We start from the raw sequence: 16,316 nt of genomic DNA, 5'->3' as shown, positions 1-16,316 counted from the left end.
TATGCACACGCACACACACACACACACACACACACACACACACACACACACACACACACACACACCCTTGTACCATACCGAGCTTTAGAACAGACTGCAGTCTAACTGTATTTGTTTATTTATAGTAAGTTGCAAAGCAGCAGGGATAAGCTCATCCGCCTGCTTACCCCCGTTGGGCCAGTCCTGACCCCCAGACCCTGATGAGGAACAGCCCATTCTGTTTGTTTTAGAGGGGACGACCTCGTGACCTCTAAGCTTTGATATTGATATGTGCACATTCTTCCGTAGGGAGTTTGAGTGGATAAGTACAGATGCAGCGTTCTGGGCCATGACAGGTCCTTGGCAGATTAAACAAAGATCAACAGAAACTTAATTTAATATACTTTATCTTATCATATCATAACTTAAACAAATGTAACCTCTTACTAAACAATAGATGTGATTAATTTCTCTAAAGCAATGCTCCTTATGGTGTAACAAAGTTCAGTTCTTTGGCGTGGCAGCCGAAAGCCCTTTGGCTGTAGTCTCTATCTCGTCTACAATCTTCGAATGCTCCATATCGTATTCGTATTACGATGTCGTAAATCGGCCACGATTTTCCGAGACCGCTTCAGCATCCTGGCGGTGTACAGGTCCTGAAGGGATGGCAGGCTGCATCTGACCACCTTTACAATGCCTCTGTTTTAAGAGACTACTTTGGCTGGGAGGCTGGAGGAGCACCAACTGAAGATCGCTGCCACACTGTTTCACAAGATTTGTCAAGCTAAATTGAAATAAGAAATATTTTGACCGTAACCTTAGTTTGTATGGAAACTAATTTGCGTTAAAATGTGTCAGCATGGTGTCGTGGGCATCACTCTTGAAGGAAAGTGTTTGTTGAAGAAAGTCATGTTTATTTAATGGTTGTCAGCTTGCTCACAGATGTTTGACAAAAGCCTCAGTGTTTTGTCCCTCCTTGTTTGTGACTGCAGTAAACCTTTTTATTTGCCTCTGTCACTAGACCGCTGTTTTTCTGTTGCTGTGGGACAATGTGTTTCCAATGTGGACATAGAGACACTGCATGAAATAGGCCACGCCCATCACGGGGGAAATCGCTCCGTTCACTCCCACACACCAGCGTCATTTTCCTTGAATTAAACATAGCTAAAAGCTGTTGTGTGGTGGGGCTGCGCAGACAACAAATGTAAAAAATCGCCAGTTTTTTGTACTCCTGAGCAAAACAAGGAAGCCATTGAGAATTGGCGAGAAGAAAAATGTGGATCTAGCTGTCAAGGAAGTAAATTGGAGTGTTCATCTTCCATATATACGATCTTTTGGTGCAATACGCAACCATGCACGCGACATAGGACAACGCCAGGATTGGAGGGGGGGGTTTCTGTTTTCCCCCGTTTTTTGCGTGGTTTCTGAATGATGACGCGCTCCCCAGTGTCTCTATGGGATGTCTCTATTTCTGTATTACAATGTACAAGTGTCTTTATTGTCATAACGCCTGCATAACATATCCATGTGTTTGTCCAGCGTTCGGTGCAGTTCTTCAGGGCAGTCTGTTTGGGCTGGCAGGGATGCTGCCTGCCTCCTACACCACTCCCATCATGAGCGGACAGGGCCTGGCCGGTACCTTTGCTGCCTTCTCCATGATCTGTGCTCTGGCCAGTACGTCTCTGCGCACACACACACACACACACACACACACACACACACACACACACACACACACACACACACACACACAGACAGACACACACACAAAACACATACACACAGACACACACAGACACACACACAAAACACATACATACACACACACACACACACACACAAAACACACACACACACACACACAGACACACACACAAAACACACACACACACACACAAAACACACACACACACACGCACACTCTCTCACACACAGACACACACACACACACTCTCTCTCTCACTCACTCACTCTCACACACACACACACACACACACACACACACACACACACACACACACACACACAGACAGACATGGCTGCATATACAATATTCTTCTTCTGACTCTCCTCTCTGTCTTAGGTGGGTCGGCCCTGCAGGACAGTGCCTTCGGTTACTTCATCACAGCTTGTGTTGTCATCCTGCTGGCCATCATGGCCTACCTCGTGCTGCCCCAGATGGTAAGGCTTCATCATCACCTGTCCTTCACCCCAATTACATCCCAAAGTCCTCAGACTGTATACGAGGGATCAGCCGAGCAGCATTTTGGTAAACAGACCGCGTCGCTTGGTGGCAACGGCAATGGAACCCTATGGAGCCCAAGTGGCGCGAGGCTTGAGTGTCTGACTCTAGGCGGCTAACTCTGTTTCTCTCAGTTCACACAACTTTAACACGACATGCATATAATTATACATCAAACTCTTGAGCTAAAAATCTGCTCTCACTCAGAATGTCAAAATATAAGCGATGGGATGATGGTTTGTTTGGCACAACTCTCCTACTATTAACTGCCGCGGGGTTCCGCATCTCTGGGTGGCAAGTGACGTCACGCTGATTTTGTCTTATTGTGTGTAGAAGCCCTATTGCCCCTCACAACCTCATTACTGACATCACAACCTCATCAATGACCTCACAAGCTCATCACTGACCTCACAAACCTCATCAATGACCTCACAAGCTCATCACTGACCTCACAAACCTCATCACTGACCTCACAAACCTCATCACTGACCTCACAAACCTCATCACTGACCTCACAAACCTCATCACTGACCTCACAACCTCATCACTGACTGTATTGTGTGTAGAAGCCCTATTGATTTCCCCTCACAGCCTCATCTTAAACCTACATATCGAGGGCATTTATAGCATTGCTTGAGGGAAGTAGCTCATCTTCCCCATGTCTTTACTTCCCTACTGGCTCATTGGAATGTGCTCATAGTTGTTGTTGTTGTTGTCGTCGTCAACAGGAGTTTTTCCAATACTACATGGAGAGTAATGGATCCAGACCCTCCAGTGACGAGGAAAACAAGATGGACTTACTCCAAAAAGGTACACATGCAGGCAGGCCTGAGCAATTATCCGGTTATAAAATTGTATATCGAGGTTCCAGTTTTCATGATTAATAATGAACTTCAGCAGTAATGAATGAAGCATTTAATTTAGTTTATTTTAGGACACACGTAGTACGGTAGTTTAAAATGGAAATATTGCATGTTATGATATTATGAGATCAAAACAAAGTGACATATAGTAGTCTGGGTTATTTTTGGGCTTTGTGACTCCCTTACTGCCAGTGGAGCGGTCACTTAAGTACACAGTGCCCATGAAAGTCCAAACCACTGAGAAACGTCTGCCAACTGTGTGTGTGTGTGTGTATGTATGTATGTATGAGTGTGTTTGTGTGTGTGTGAGTGTGTGTGTGTGTGTGTGTCTGTGTGTGTGTGTTTGTGCGTGTGTGTGTGTGTCTGTGTGTGTGTGTCTGTGTGTGAGTGCGTTTTGAGTGACGACCACTCGACTGTGGGCGGCACCCAGTGCATAGAGGTAATTAGTGGTGAGTGAGTGAGTAATGGGAATTGTCTCTGGAGTGTGTGAGTGTGCACACTCCCACACAGACACAGTCTTAACTCATCTGTGTGTCGCGTCATTTAGGGTTAGTGTGTGTCGCGTCATTTATAATATGATCTATTATATCCTAAATGATATGGAGGCGTTTGTGTTTCTGCAGAGAGCGCGGCAGAGAAACGGCCGGTGGTGAGTCTCACGGAAGACGAGGCCAAGCCCACAGTGTCGGTGTTAAACATCTTTAAACAGGTAAACAAGTGCCTTTCTCACCTTTGGTGCCTAATTCTGCACATCGTAACGTGCACCTATTTTATAATAAAAGCCCCAAAAAATGTAGGTATATTTTCTCGCATTTTTACATCAACTTCCTATTAGTTATCATTCCTGGACAATTTGGAATATTTCACTCTGGATCCCTTCATCAACTCCACAGAGTTCTGCAATCATTGTGTTTGTTCTGGTCCAAACTGCCCACTTTTGAACAGAACCTCCTTGCTTATGTCCCATTCCAACATCCTGTTTCCACCGGAAATACGTCCCATACGTCCCTTAAAGAGATTGCTCCAGACTTTAGTTTTATTATTTTATTAGTTTTATATTGTTTTAATAGTTTTTTTTTTTTTTTTACTGATTTGTTCACCCCCCTGATGCTATGTTTATTTTTATCTTGTATTAATTTCTTTTAATGCAAGTTAATGGAACTGCACTCGCCTTACACACTGCTGCTACACCGTATTTCTGTTTTAATTGGTGTTCTATGTTTTGTTATTAACAATTTGTTTTTAATTACATACGGGGACCACAATGGAAATAAGCCCTAGGGCTTTATTGTGTTTGTATCCTCGGTGATTTCCTGTGATGTTTGTTCTTAACTTATGTTTGATATTTGGTGCTTGTCCACCTCTTCGTTCTTTTTATCTTATCACCAAATAAATTAATTTATTCATTCATTCAAAGCATGACTCCACAAAAATGCCATTTCCTTGTGAATGAAAAACCGCCCAGTACCGAGTGCAGCAGAAACATCTGTAGTCATGTTGTATGACATCCCATGCATCCCACCAATATATCAATCTCCTCTTGTCCCACTATTCGCTATTTCAAGCGTGTTTCTCCCAAGTCGAAGATGACCAACTCCATTCACATGACCTCCCCGCATGCCACATGTGACAGTTGATGACAGAGATTGATTCAGTAGAAGAACATGAATGATATTGGTTTTGTGTGCTCGCTCTCTGATCAGATCTGGGTGATGGCCCTGTCGGTGTGCTTCATCTTCACCGTCACCATCGGAACGTTCCCGGCCGTAACGGTCGAGGTCAAGTCGACGGTGGCAAACGGTGGAGCCTGGGGTGAGTCTGCGTTCTCACAGCGCTACAACGCTGCACCAGCTAGCCAGGTCAGCTAGTTACAAAGCTGCACCAGCTAGCCAGGTCAGCTAGTTAGCCGGGAAATTAAGTGATTTTGCGTGATGCGCCTCACTGACATGTGATGTTTGGTGCATTTTTCGCCTCCGTTTAAATGGCTAACGTCTTGTTTAAATGGCTAACATCTTGTTTTGGAAGCAACCATTTTTGTTCTCTTTAATGAGTGAGGAGAACTAAGCTTTTTCTAATGTTAGAGAGAAGTTTGATGTCTTGAGATCCCAAGGAAAAAGGGGAACAAATAGGATTGCTTTCGCTTTCTGTTCTGTTTCTAGACACAACATGGTTGTATTGAGTTGGACTTTTAAGTCTGAGGACAAAACTTAATTCATTACCATGAAACCAGTCTGTAAAATAAAAATATGGAAATGAGTGTTTATTTGACCTTGATGTCCTTGAGCACAGGGGTCTTGCTGTTGTTGACAACAACTTGTTTGTTGACTTCCCACCACAGACACCTACTTCATCCCTGTGTCGTGTTTCCTCCTCTTCAACCTGATGGACTGGGCTGGCAGGAGCCTGACGGCCGTCTGTATGTGGGTCAGTAGCAACACCATAAAACGCTGGAATATATAGTTATATATAACTATAACTAATAACTAAGTACCGTATATAGCAACACCATATAACACTGGAATACAAAGAACTAGTGTGTATGTGGGTCAGTAGCAACACCATAAAACGCTGGAATACAAATATAGAGCCCCAACCCATACTGGATTTTTTAGGCCGATATCGATATTGGGGAGTAAAAAAAAATTGATCGATATATCGGCCGATATTCTTATATTATATATATACCCATTATAATACACAATTTTTTGCAATGATCCCTCAGATATCAAACACTTGACAAAGATATGACTTGAGATGTGTAATGTAGGGAGGATATTTTACAGCTTATCAATAAACTTTATTGTCCAAAGTTACATCGATGCAATGAAACGGTAAACTTCACTGGGAATTTAATAATTATAAATAACTAGAAATAGAAAAACACAAATAGAATATAAAATATAACTTGAGTTAAGAAAAAAGATCAAATATACACAACATGCGGTCTGTATCTTAAAAAATACAAAATAAAAAAATGCCGGCAATATCGGCCAACATATCGGCCGATAATATCGGTGGACCGGTATATCGGTCTGGCTCTACAAATCAAATGTGGGAACAGGTGTGCAGTGGTCTGAGAAGAGTGCTCTCCTTCTTTGGACGCTGAGCCAGATGAACGGGTTGGACACAGTCCCAACTCAAACGCTTCAGCACACTTCAGCTTGTGAGAGGAGCATTAAGTTCTCTCCTTTACGAGTTGTGCTTTTGCGAAACGAAACCACAAATCCTGTCTTAAGCGTCTAGATGTCTCAAATTATACTAGGGGAGTGATTCCTTGGCTGGCGAGGATCCTACAATAATATTTACAACCTTCAAATGTTTTCTCCTCCTGCAAAATACCACAGGATTGTATATCAATAAAATAGTAATCCCTAATAAATTTGATGAATGGAGATGGCAGATAGACACTTTTAGCACTACCAGACACACGCAGGCCATCCTTTTCAAATGCACTTTTCAGTCGCAGTAGCTTGGCTAAATCATGTACAGCTATGTATTCGATGTACACCAGTGGACGCCAGGACTTGAACATTGTGTCCTTGGCCAGCTGTATCAACAATTCAGCCCAATAACAACACTTGTGTTTAAAAGCCCCACTGTCTTTTTCAATCCATTTCAAAGCACCCAATCAAAATATTTAGTGTGAATCTGCTGTTGATGTCCACTTGAGATATGGAACTATGTATGGTCCACACTCTCCTGACACTTTCATGGCAGCAGTTGGCTGCATTTTGCGTTTAGATAGATGTGTTACTAGGGAGGTCTGAGGTTTTGTTTTGGAGAAAGGTGTGTGTGTGTGTGTGTGTGTGTGTGTGTGTGTGTGTGTGTGTGTGTGTGTGTGTGTGTGTGTGTGTGTGTGTGTGTGTGTCTGTGTTTGTGTGTGTGCGCGCGTGTGTGAGACACTAAGTGACTGATGAAGGAAAATGGTGTTGGAGGGGTGAGAAAGCATGGAACAATCATGTCAACTTGGTAGAACTGAAGATCTTCAGAGTTTCTTACAATATGAATCGTTTACCGTGACCACTCTAGCTGCATTGTACCTTGTAGTCGCACCAAGCCAAATCTCGCGATTGCATTTCTGGCCAATTTCCATTCTGCAGCAAGCCTTCATATGTTATTTTAGGGGGACCAGGGTCCCGGTTGGCCTCGGTGTGACTCCACGTCTGGGGGCCAGTACTTCCCAGATTAAGAGGTCCCGTCTAGACTACTAGAGATAGGATGACTTGGCACTGTGCCAGGGGAAATAATCAAATTGGATCAACTGATTGAATTCTATGGATTGGAGGCCATTCGTCTGGGTCAGACTGGCTAAGTGAAGATGTTTTGCTTCCCCCCTGTACACACAAAGCGGGTACAGTTTATTGACCTCGCCGGCTGCTCCGCGCCGGAATGTCCGAGGCTGGGACAGGAGGATTATGGGGGTAATTGAGTTGGGAGTTGAGAACGTTGGGACCTGCTTCTCCACAGAGCATCTCAGTGATGGTGATCTAGGGTTCAGTCGGTCAGCTGCTCCTTGTCCATGTGAGCTTATTTAGCAAAGCATCATCAGGCTGATCAAGAGCTTTACTGTTCCACTCAGATGCTCTCTGTGTGAACATGAGTCCAGGTCTTTAGGTCAGTCAGGCGCTCTTCCCTGTTCCTGCAGCACTGGGTCCCAGGTCAAGGTTATTATAGTTAACGAAAACTAACGAAAAAACGAAAACTAGAATTGAAAAAAACATGAAATAAACTGAAATAAAAATAAAAACTAAGCTTTACAAAAAAACGATAACTAACTGAAACGGTATTGTGTGTTTACAAAACTAACTAAAATAAAATAAAATTGAAGAGAAAATGTCCTTAGTTTTAGTCTTTGTCAGTTTACAGTATTTCATACATAATAAGCCTATATTTTGAGTGGAGATGAAATCTATTTTCCTAGATCTATCATATTTTATGGCCCTTTTGAATCTCACCCCTGACAAACACCCCATATTACAAAAAAAAAGAGGAAAGGGGCAAAAAAAGACTAAAACTAACACTGAAACTAATAAAAACTAAACTAAAACTAAGCATTTTCAAAAAATAAAAACTAAACTAAACGATCAAACCCCCAATAAAAACTAATGAAAAAATCCTAAATTATTATAACCTTGTTCCAGGTTCAAAGTTTCTTTATTTCGTCTGCCTAGGGAGACATTTGTTTCAGAGTAAGGGCCAGCTGCATACAGTACATACCTACAGTTTAACAATACAACATACAACATTACACCACAACATTACACATACACCCATGATAAAGTGCTCATTGATCACTAATTAATTTCATTTATCAGTTTGATTGACTGAGGAACAAATGAATGTTTGTATGTATTATACCTACACAGAGGTACTCTGTTGTATCTCCTGCCAGATTGCAGTAACTCGTACTGAGAATCTAGTACATGAGAGGGGTCGGATAGGATTTTTTGCGAGTTTCAGCTTAAAGCTACCGTTTAGAATGATTCTAAACACTGAATTCTCTCTCCATAGTTGAGGTGCATTTATTCAATCTGCATTTGCCAAAGTAAATAAATAAATGTGGAGAAAAGAAAACCAAACGTGTGTGTGTGTGTGTGTGTGTGTGTGTGTGTGTGTGTTTGTTCTCTCTCTCTCTCTGTCCAGCCGGGTAAGGACAGCAGGTGGCTGCCTGTCCTGGTGGGTCTGCGGGTGGTCTTCATCCCTCTGTTCATCCTGTGTAACGTCCAGCCTCGTCACTACCTCCCCGTGCTGTTCGCCCACGACGTCTGGTACATCCTCTTCATTATCCTCTTCTCCTTCTCCAACGGATACCTGGCCAGCCTCTGCATGTGCTTCGGACCAAAGTAAGGACTAAACATAAAAGATCTCGCTCTCATAGGAAAATGTCCACGCTAAGTTTAGTCTTTACGCTAGTTTAGTCTTTATGCTACATGCAGATGAACTGTGGAAGCATGTATTTATGATTGGGCTTAACAGTACAATGAATGAGTTAGGGTTAGGGCGCTTTGCAGCCAGTGACCTTTTTTGTGGTGCGTTTTTTTACGGTGTTAGGCTTTATGACAAACATCGTGTCGCATGGTAAACTGTCCTGATGAGTTTTTGTCCCTCTGGTGTCTCCGTACAGGAAGGTGGCGCAGCACGAGGCGGAGACGGCGGGGGCCATCATGGCCTTCTTCCTGTCGCTAGGGCTGGCGCTGGGCGCGGCGCTCTCGTTCGCCTTCCGGGCCATGATCTAAAACCCCCAGTAGAACATTGATCTAGACTAGAACCTAGAGAACCCGCCCGCCAATACTTTTTAAATGGCCTGAGAAGGAGAACCTTTGAACAACTTGGACTAGCAGAGCTTTTTTTCCCCCAGCAAACACAAAGTGGAGAACATGAGTGACAACACTCCCAATCCAGACCAGAGAACCCAACCTCAGTCTTCCTCCAAACAAGTGAATCAAAACCAAAATAGGCCTCAAAAGGCAGTACAGATGAAACATGAAATATTAGTTGGAGTGGACTTAGAGCACTTGCCATGTAGAAGATGGTGGAAATGCCTTGGGGAGGTACTTGTGTGTTTTATTTTTTTATTTTCCCAGATGCCATGAAACCTTTTCAACCATCTCAAACCGGCTGTATCTTCTGCACCAGGCATTTCCAGGAGCCTCATTTATAGAATGTTTTTTTAGATTTTGTTTATTTATTTCCAGTTATCCTTGTACAAAATGTATAAAAAGTTCGGAGTTCTATCACTATCCAAGTTATGCATTTTTCTTTTTATCACTTTCTTTGAAATGATCAATGGTGGTGTGTGTAGGATCAAGTCAAATCACATTTTTTTGTAACCGAGGCCGTTGGATACAGACTTGGCGTGATGCTCGCTGGTCCACATTAACTGCTAGACTAGTTGTAAACTTCACTTCTGTGGTGCTTTATTTTTTTTTGATGGCGGGGCAAAACTGTGAGCAAGGCTTCGTGTTTGTACATCAAACATGAAACATCAACAGTTTTGACCCGCTGCAATTCTTAAATGCGATCAAGCCAAATGCATAAACACTTTTTTATGAACTTTGAAGGGAGGCTGTGACCCATATGACTTGTTTTATTTCAGTAGTCATGGAATGCAAGACACCTGAGTCAAGGTAAAACAGGAAGTAGTACTTCCTGTTTTACCTTGGCTCGGTAAAACAGGGTCAAGCTTCTGCTCCCAAGCTTCCTCCTGTCAGATCTGTGATTTCGTAAGGAAGGCTGGATCCTGAAGATGAGGTCTACTTATTGTCTTAGTTAGTGTTGCTGCCTGGTTTGTTGTTCAAGTCATTTTTAGATTAAGTTTGAGCAGCCTGGACGATGTCGGGGTGCGCTCGGAAGTGTCCTTCCTGTATTACTTTGCTTTGACTTAGTTCATTGAATGTCTGAGGTAATTCAATCAAAAGTTTTTCAAGGAGAAAAAAAATGTGTTTTCTTATTGCAATCCACGTCTTCCCGACAGACCCACAAGATATTTTGTTAGCATCAGTATGTATTTTAAACACGGCAAAAAAAACAAAGAAAATATATGCAGCTATTAATGACGTTGAAGTGTGCCACTTATTGAACTGTGAGTCGAAGAGAAGATTTAGAGACATTCAGATCTTTCCCTTATTTGTTGCTCTCTTGAATCTGCCATTTCTCATTTAACATGTTCTTTGGGGGGGGGGGGGGTTTGTATCAGAAGTAGTTTTTAATTTGTTTTTATCTGCTTTGGTACAAGATCTGCCATTCATCACATGGCTCCTCCTGAGTCAGTTTTGGTTGTTTTTTACGAATGGGAAAAAAAAATGCTACGTGCCTGTCAGTGTTATATTTTTTTATTTTATGTTTTGCATTTGAATGCTTTTTTAAAAGTCTCATTTGTTGTATACAATATTATTTGTAATACCAGCTGTATGCATACTAACAGCCCGTTTGTTTGAAAGCACAACTTTGGTCTGTTTTTCCATCCTGTGTGTGCGTGTGCATAGTGGGTGGTATGGAAGTATCACACGGACCATCAAGATGTTACTTATATGAACTGTGTCCAGTGATAAGAAAATAAACTCTGTATTTGTAAGAATCTGTCTCCCCCTGCTGGTAATTTGTGGCAAGGCAGTGCGCATTGCGCTCTGTTGAAGGGGTGGGTGGGGGTGTATACTGTACTGTACAGGTATACTGTAATTATTGATAATGAATGTGGATATGATGAACAGGTGAAGCCATTAATTGTTCATTTTACTCAACCAGAACATGCAAGTTCAGACATTTTTTGAAACAAGTGTAGCCGGTCCAATCCATGTGCACAATGATTACCACGACTGCAGGTGAGGTTCTTTTATTTCCTGCAAAACAGGTTTCACCCACAAGGTAGACTACCCACAAGGAAATGCACACCTCTACTCAGTCAAACTCTGTGAAAAATCAATGAATGATACACAATAAACCTGTAGCATCAACTCACTACATCCTTACAATGAGGTCAATATTTTAGACTTGGACCAACGTTAGTTTGAACGGTATCAATAGGCCATGTGCAGACTGAGGAAATAGTGTGAAACAGGGCGGCACCAGAGAGACAGCGCAACATCACAGAGCAGCACCTGAGATACTCATTCATTCATAATAACCAAAGTGAGGGATTTTAGTAAAATAAATACATACAATCAGAAAAACATACTTTGGAAATAAATTTAAATAAATATGGGGAAATAAGATTGTTATTTTCCTTTCTGTTAGCTACACAAGCATGGCTCCATTGGAAACAAGTAGACTAACTGTTTTTGCAGTGTAGGCTACACCCCCACAGACATGTCAGAGGCAATGTTTGTCATGGAGGCATTTCATCTTATTCTGCTGTTGCACTCATAGCCCTATTGCATACTCCGGTACAGTAGGTGGCGGTATGCTCCTTAATAATTGGATTGCAATCTACCAAAAAACGCAAAGAAGAAGAAGAAGAAGAAGCACGTCACGTGACAGGTTCTGTCCTCTTCCGCTGGAGTGGAAACTGGAAACCAACCAGGAAGAGATTGAGAGAGCTGGAGATGTTGTTTTCGCATATTGTGTTATTTCTCAATAATCTTCCAATCTAAACACAGAGATGTCGGAGTCTCCTGACGCCCATAGCCTGCTGTCTGCGTCCTCCCAGCTCAACCTAATGGAGATAGACGCGGTGAGAGACTGCGTTTGTTAGCTAACGTTATTCGAGTGAATGCTAAAGCGCAGACGTACAATTATTTAGGTCCCTTATCATGGTCCTTGGCCTTGGTGTAGTTTTAAAACAGCCTATACGAGGGATCAGCCGAGCAGCATTTTGGTAAACAAACCACGTCACTGGGTGGCAACGGCAATGGAGCCCAAGTGGCGCGAGGCTTGAGTGGCTGACTCTAGCCAGTTAAGTCTGTTTACATTTTAAAAACTGCGACAGTTCACACAACTTTAACACGACATGCATATATTATACATCAAACTCTTGAGCTACTTCTGCTCTCACTCAAAATGTCAAAATATAAGCGATGTGATGTATAGTTTTTGAGATATTAACGTTTGTTTGACACAACTCATACTATTAACTGTCGCGGGGTTCCGCATTTCTGGGTGGCAAGTGATCTCAACTGCCATATTCCTAGTTCCCACTGCAAATGGAATGGACCATAATTCATGATTTGTGACTTATGATGTTTTCAGAAAATGGCGGAGGCCATGGATGTGGATGGAAAGTTAATACAGTAATTTAGCTGCATAGTTTTTCAGGCGTTTTATAATATGTCTGAGAAACATTATTATTCCCAACGGCAGTGTAGGGAGGGAATTTAAAAAATATTTGTGGGGGCAACCTTTGCCCCCACTGTCTAAAAAATGGGGGCATTTACAAAATTCTGGGGGCACCTAATTTTTTTTAAATTAGTGCATTAAGTTGCTAAAATGTAGTGTGAACAACAGCGCTGTTTGTGTCAGTGTGTTCTTGCATTCCAACACTGCTATCAGTGGGCTACTGTCTTCTATCCACTGGCTTTCAAATGTAATGTCATTACAAAGAATGAAAGTAGCCACCTGAAAGTAACCAAGCTGCCTAAACGAAGATCTCTCTTGTAATCTCAACCCTGTTGTTCTGTTCCAACCTCTCTTTTTCAGATTGACGACAAGGAGTTTGACATTCCCCAAGTGGACACGCCTCCCACCTTGGAGAGCATCCTCAATGAGGTGCAGTACATACTACATACCACCTGGGCACCGTATGACACTGCATCAGACACCGTTGCTTATCTTGTTGATATTGAGATAAGATCCCCTTTTGAAAGGAACACGTCGCCAACATTTTGTCAGATTGGCCTATTTGCCATATATATAGTAAGACGAGAAGATACATGCCTTTTCTCTTCCCTGTGCGTGCTTTAGAAAGTAGGCCCGCGCCCGTCCTGCTAAATACAATGGTAGTGAACGGTACACCACGTACCCGGAAGTACCGATGACTGCACACCACCTTCGGTCAGGACTGCTGAATCACTGCCGATCTTTCGGAAAAGACTAAAGACTCACCTTTTCAGGCTCCACCTGGGCCCTTCTTGATCTAACTTCTTTCTCTCTCTTCTTTCTCTCTCTTTATTAAAAAAAAAACTAAACTAAACTAAAACTCGTACCACTGTTCCTTCAGGATTTGTAGTTGTCATAGACTGTGCTCCATAGTTGATTGCTCTATTGCTGACAAAAAGTGTGTTATTGTAAGTCGCTTTGGATAAAAGCGTCTGCCAAATGACGTAACGTAACGTAACGTAAACGTAATGCACACGGCGCATGTGCCTCAGTCAACGCGGAAATAACTTTAGTCTTAGTTCTGGATTTACTTTGAACATGACACTGTCTCATAATTTTGGATTATTATTTCATAGTGTGGTGGTGAGTACACGAGTCACAACATGTACATAATGTACGAGTGTTTTATTATTTCATAGTGTGGTGGTGAGTACACGAGTCACAACATGTACATAATGTAGGAGTGTTTTATTATTTCATAGTGTGGTGGTGAGTACACAAGTCACAACATGTACATAATGTACGAGTGTTTTATGATTTCATAGTGTGGTGGTGAGTACACGAGTCACAACATGTACATAATGTACGAGTGTTTTATTATTTCATAGTGTGGTGGTGAGTACACGAGTCACAACATGTACATAATGTACGAGTGTTTTATTATTTTATAGTGTGGTGGTGAGTACACGAGTCACAACATGTACATAATGTACGAGTGTTTTATTATTTTATAGTGTGGTGGTGAGTACACGAATACGTGAATCTCCCAAAATGTTGGCGTGTTCCTTTAAGAGAGGGCTGAGAAAATACACTATACAATGCACTGAATGCAGTTTAACAGCCAGCAACACGGATCATAAAATATTACACGGTCATGTTGATTTCTTTCTATTCTGCTAACTGCTCAGAACTGAAATAAACTGGTTATATTGTAATACTGTTCATCCAGTGTCCTGTCTGGCTGAGGTGTGTTTATTTTGTTGTCCTGTGTGTCCCTGAAGCCAGAGGATGAGGATGAGCAATTTGTGCTAGAGGACACGTGTCTGCTGAACACCGAGAACATCGACGCTCACTCCTGTGACACCTCCTCTCTCGCCAGCTCCGACAGTGGCGACCCAGCGCACCTCAAACGGCATGGCCACACACACACACACACACACACACACACAGCACACAGCACACAGGGACATACACACACACAGACCCTAACTTCCACACCGCACCCCACTATAACCCCTCAAAAACACACGCATACGCACACACACACACACACACACACACACACCACCACACACACCACACTCGCATGGTATTTTTTATTTGACAATTTTCATGTGTGTGTGTGTGTGTGTGTGTGTGTGTGTGTGTAGGAAGAAGAGGACAGTGGATTTGAATGCAACAGTCCATGGTTCAGTTCTCAGACATAGCCTACTGAAGGGCATTTCAGCTCAGATCGTCTCTGCTGCTGTAAGACACACACACACACACTATCCTAGAGCAGGGGTTCTCAACCTCAACCCCCCCCCCCGCGCTCTACGCTGGAGGAGACGACTTTCATGCACACATTCACACAATGATTTCACTCACTCAAATATGTTTGATACAGTTTATATATTTTTTATATATCTTTATATTATACTTTGGTATGGGATTTAATCATCATGGGAAATAAACTCGAGACCCCCAGGTTGAGAACCACTGGTCTAGACCACCATCAACACCTCTGAAGTGTCCCTCCTAGCCCAAACAACCTCTAGAGTGCGCTGCAGTTAATTTGTATTTACTTGCATCTTGAATCTGAATGTGACCTTTGACCTATTCTAAAACCTTGGAGGAAATCTAGAGCACAAACCGGCTAATTAAAGACTGAAGATATCATACTAACACCACAATTGCACAGTTGTTAAATCTCTTTGAAAGTGGCCTAAAGCCTTCGAGATTGAACGTAGACAAAAAGATCAATTGTGTGTCTGTTTTCTTCAGGACAAAGTGGATGCTGGACTGCCAACTGCTATCGTGAGTATTAGTTTGATTGGAACTTTGATGGAACGTGCATTTGACCATTGTGTTCCAGCCTTTGCCTCTTTCATCATGTCCAGACGGTGTCGGGGGTCATCGCTGTGGGAACGTCTCATGGTCTGGCTCTGGTGTTTGGTGAGTTCAACCAAACCTAACCTACAGTAACCCCCCCCTGCATGTACAGTACAGCAGGGCTTCAAACAGGATACCGTGACATTTTGAAATTGCTGTCAATTTCCTCACGTCACTAAACATCCTGTCGCTGAAAATAGATACAACTAAAGTTACTTAGAAAAAAGTAGTTCAAACGACTCTGTAAAAATAAAAATAAATATAAATATGATATCAATTATATTTCCATCTTCAGTATATACATTCTTATGATTTACATAATGGTTTATGTCATACAAAATCACATGAAATACTGCTGATGATGATGATATGTTGATAACAAAAAAGTATATTGTTTGAAATCAAGTACACATCATGTGGACCTCATTCAGAATGAGGCCCAATGTACAGTATATTACAACACATGCACGCATAATGTCGACTGTAATGATTTATAAGCAACACTTCAAGAAAATGTTTACCAAGGTTGTCTTTTATTGAAATGGACACACATCAAAATGTTTTCCATTTGAATGAGTATAATTGATTTGATTTGATTCACTTGTCTGATA

General features: G+C 42.1%; 2 protein-coding genes across 2 annotated transcripts in view; both read left to right on the top strand.

Annotated features, from left to right (window-relative positions):
* The window catches only part of LOC310796223 (equilibrative nucleoside transporter 1-like), a 31,760-nt gene extending 20,618 nt beyond the window's left edge, over positions 1 to 11,142 (top strand). Inside the window, exons 6-13 of the mRNA XM_083658369.1 lie at positions 1,519 to 1,653; positions 2,063 to 2,160; positions 2,950 to 3,031; positions 3,708 to 3,793; positions 4,788 to 4,896; positions 5,423 to 5,508; positions 8,728 to 8,927; positions 9,209 to 11,142. Of these exons, the coding sequence (XP_083514495.1) occupies positions 1,519 to 1,653; positions 2,063 to 2,160; positions 2,950 to 3,031; positions 3,708 to 3,793; positions 4,788 to 4,896; positions 5,423 to 5,508; positions 8,728 to 8,927; positions 9,209 to 9,320 (908 nt within the window). The 3' untranslated portion in view covers positions 9,321 to 11,142. The remainder of the gene's footprint in view (positions 1 to 1,518; positions 1,654 to 2,062; positions 2,161 to 2,949; positions 3,032 to 3,707; positions 3,794 to 4,787; positions 4,897 to 5,422; positions 5,509 to 8,727; positions 8,928 to 9,208) is intronic.
* A 985-nt stretch (positions 11,143 to 12,127) lies between these two features.
* vps8 (VPS8 subunit of CORVET complex) overlaps positions 12,128 to 16,316 on the top strand; it is a 56,202-nt gene continuing 52,013 nt past the window's right edge. The window contains exons 1-6 of the mRNA XM_083657952.1: positions 12,128 to 12,253; positions 13,216 to 13,284; positions 14,616 to 14,746; positions 14,985 to 15,081; positions 15,598 to 15,630; positions 15,714 to 15,768. Coding sequence (XP_083514078.1) covers positions 12,182 to 12,253; positions 13,216 to 13,284; positions 14,616 to 14,746; positions 14,985 to 15,081; positions 15,598 to 15,630; positions 15,714 to 15,768 — 457 coding nt within the window. The 5' untranslated portion in view covers positions 12,128 to 12,181. The remainder of the gene's footprint in view (positions 12,254 to 13,215; positions 13,285 to 14,615; positions 14,747 to 14,984; positions 15,082 to 15,597; positions 15,631 to 15,713; positions 15,769 to 16,316) is intronic.

This window comes from Poromitra crassiceps (genome assembly GCF_964638095.1).
Source record: "Poromitra crassiceps genome assembly, chromosome: 22".
In the NCBI taxonomy this organism is placed as follows: Eukaryota; Metazoa; Chordata; class Actinopteri; order Beryciformes; family Melamphaidae; genus Poromitra; species Poromitra crassiceps.
The sequence above is the reverse complement of the archived record's forward strand: the minus strand, read 5'-3'. Positions and strand labels throughout refer to the sequence as shown.